The sequence below is a fragment of the Argopecten irradians genome, chromosome 2 (genome assembly GCF_041381155.1).
Source record: "Argopecten irradians isolate NY chromosome 2, Ai_NY, whole genome shotgun sequence".
NCBI lineage: Eukaryota > Metazoa > Mollusca > Bivalvia > Pectinida > Pectinidae > Argopecten > Argopecten irradians.
Window position 1 is genome coordinate 60,900,201 of NC_091135.1, and position 3,370 is coordinate 60,903,570.

At 40.0% G+C, this 3,370-nt stretch overlaps 1 protein-coding gene across 1 annotated transcript; it reads right to left on the minus strand.

Moving 5' to 3' along the window:
- Window positions 1–719: 719 nt before the first annotated feature.
- Window positions 720–3,059, minus strand: LOC138316138 (heat shock protein 68-like). Its single transcript, XM_069257661.1, has one exon. The coding sequence runs from the start codon at window positions 2,890–2,892 to the stop codon at window positions 949–951; it is 1,944 nt and encodes a 647-aa protein (XP_069113762.1). The 5' UTR covers window positions 2,893–3,059; the 3' UTR covers window positions 720–948.
- Between the last annotated feature and the right edge of the window lie 311 nt (window positions 3,060–3,370).

Sequence of the window (3,370 nt, forward strand, 5' to 3'; positions counted from 1 at the left end):
GAATATCATCCTTTATTGCCTAAAAATAAAATAAACCCATAGAATGCACTAGGGGATTTCTTCCTTTTCATATTAAACTTCAACATTACAAAGATGTCCATATTTAGACAAAAGTGTGAAAAGTGTCTAAACTTGTTTTGAAAACTTTTAGTTTTACAGATATTTTGAAATGTTCTAATGTCAGGTCTCTAGGGCTCAAGTGTTCAAGTACATTAAGTTTGTCTAGAGAAAAGATAAGTCCCATGACAACAGATGCCACTTTGTGATATTGGCTCATAAAATCACTGTAATTCCATTTTAGGCCAATATCACCGATACTATTAAATATTTCTGTCTAATTACAAAAATATACCTTAATTACATAAAATTGATGAATATACTGTATGATCAATAATTTCGTCACATGTCGTACATTTAAAAAGAGGTAAAGCTAGGTGAAAAAAGGATTGGACCAAGGTTTTCAAAACTGGATTAACCATGTCAAATAAACGATTTCCAAATCACATTGAAACAATTTCTGGTAAAATTATTTGTTTGAGTTCTTAACATATATAGGGAAATCACTTTGATATTTGAGTGATTAAGGTGACCGTGTCTGGAACACCTAGGTCCGAGTATCTCTTTTTGACCTGTCGCATCGTTAGACAACCTCATTCACATACCCATTTTAGTTGTAAGTTGTAAATTAACATATGAAAATCGCACCAAAAGACGTATAATCACAATTTCTTGTTTTATTAGTAACAAAATTGAATATAACAAAAAATAAACAGTTTGAACATCTGTCTAGTAACAATAATATAGTATCAATGAACAAACAAAACAATTTTTACTAAAAGTCCAAATTAATATACAAAGCGATTTAAACAGATTATCTCAATCAGACATCACTATTAAACGAATCAATATATAAAGTATACCAAGTCTATATAAACAATGTCCGACATCTTAGTACACCTCCTCCACTGTCGGGCCTGTACTTGTTCCGTCTCGTGTTTCCTGACCACAGTTCCCATTGGGTGACCCTCTACAATTACCCTGTGGGGAATCTCCGTGAAGTTTGGTCATAATTGGTGAACACAGTTTCTGAAATTCCTTCAGTTTATATTCATATTCCTCAGCATCAGCCATTGTGTTACTGTCCAACCACCTGAGATTTTCCTCACATCCACTAGTGACAGCTGATTTTTCCTCTGACGAAATTCGGTCTCCAACATTTTCAATTCCTTGTTTCACACTGAAAATATAGTTCTCTAGCTTGTTCCTGGCAGAAACTCTTTTCCTCTGTTTCTCGTCCTCGTCTTTGTACTTTTCTGCGTCAGCCACCATTTTGTCAATATCCTCTTTACTCAGGCGTCCCTTGTCGTTAGTGATGGTGATTTTGTTAGATTTCCCTGTACTTTTATCTTCAGCCGACACATTCAGGATACCATTAGCATCAATATCAAATTGGACCTCGATCTGCGGAACACCTCGAGGTGCGGGAGGGATACCGTTAAGTTCAAACCTCCCCAGTTGGTTGTTGTCCTTGGTCATAACTCGTTCTCCTTCGAATACTTGGATACTCACACCCGGCTGGTTATCTGAATATGTCGTAAAAGTCTGAGATGTTTTGGTGGGAATTCTAGTATTCCGTTCAATCAGTTTGGTCATCACACCACCAGCTGTTTCTATTCCGAGGGAAAGAGGAGCCACATCCACGAGAAGGACGTCCTTTATGACGTCACTACTGTCACCATTGAGGACAGCAGCCTGAACGGCAGCCCCGTACGCTACAGCTTCGTCAGGATTGATGGACTTGTTCAACTGTTTTCCGTTCATAAAATCTTCCAACATTTTCTGGATCTTTGGTATACGTGTAGATCCGCCAACCAAAACGATTTCGTGTATTTTGGATTTATCCATTTTAGCATCGCGAAGTGCTTTCTCCACAGGTTCTAGTGTTGAACGGAAAAGGTCGGCACATAAATCCTCAAACCTGGCTCTGGTTAGCTTACTGTAAAAGTCTATCCCCTCATAAAGGGAATCAATTTCTACGTTTGCTTCACTGCTGCTAGAAAGTGTCCGTTTTGCACGCTCACACGCGGTCCGAAGTCTTCTCAATGCTCTGTTGTTCTTGCTCAAGTCTTTACCATATTTCCGTTTGAACTCCTGAACAAAATGGTTAACTATTCTGTTGTCAAAGTCTTCACCCCCCAAATGGGTGTCACCGGCAGTAGATCTCACCTCGAAAATTGACCCCTCGTCAATTGTCAAAATGGACACATCAAATGTGCCTCCGCCAAGATCAAAGATGAGAACATTTTTCTCGCCTTTCATGTTCTTGTCTAATCCGTAAGCCAGAGCAGCAGCAGTGGGTTCGTTGACGATTCTGAGAACATTCAGTCCAGCAATCATCCCGGCATCCTTTGTCGCCTGTCTCTGAGAGTCATTGAAATAAGCTGGCACAGTGATCACAGCATCATTGACCTTTTGACCCAGGAAGGCTTCAGCGGTCTCCTTCATCTTAGTAAGTACCATGGAGCTGATCTCCTCTGGGGTGAACTGTTTGGTGGTTCCATTACAGTCTGCCTGAATCTTTGGCTTTCCTGCGTTGTTGACGACCTTAAACGGCCAATGTTTCATGTCCGATTGCACATTCTGGTCATCATATTTACGTCCAATTAATCGCTTTGCATCAAAAATGGTATTTTGTGGGTTCATGGCTACCTGACCCTTGGCAGCGTCTCCGATCAGTCTCTCTGTGTCAGTAAAGGCCACATAACTAGGCGTGGTCCTGTTACCCTGGTCGTTGGCGATAATCTCCACTTTTCCGTGCTGGAATACCCCGACACATGAATATGTCGTACCCAGATCAATTCCAATAGCTGGAGCTTTACGTGAGCTGGCCATGTCCGTCTCTTCAAGTGTCAAACCGAAAGTAGATTACGTATATAGCGTTTAATATGTTCCTCGCTGAGCGTTGTGTAGTATACACAGACGTATACTCTCCTCTCTCTGCTCCTTCAGTATAGGACTGAGTAGTTTTCTGGTTCTGACCACTAGTAACAAACATCGTGGTTATATACTGTTTGATTATGTCTTCCTGAACAGTCCAGAGCGTCTAGAACGTACTGGTACTTCGGGAATCATCTAGTACATCTAGAATGTTCTATTGCAAGGATGAGTCTAGAGATTTCCCGAATAAATGTATGTCAACAATGTGGGAGGCGCATTAAGGGTGTTTTGAGTCCATCGATATGATAGTGTACATACTGTACCTCTTAGGCAATATCTTATGCTTTTCTATTCCATTGGTAATATCTTTTGATAGATGTGCCACGTTTTATCAAACGATTTCTAGATAATCTAGATAAAATGTTTTACGGAA

What these genes read in the sequence shown, in the direction of transcription:
- LOC138316138 (XM_069257661.1), bottom strand. Translation starts at nt 2,892, where the DNA reads ATGGCCAGCTCACGTAAAGCTCCAGCTATTGGAATTGATCTGGGTACG.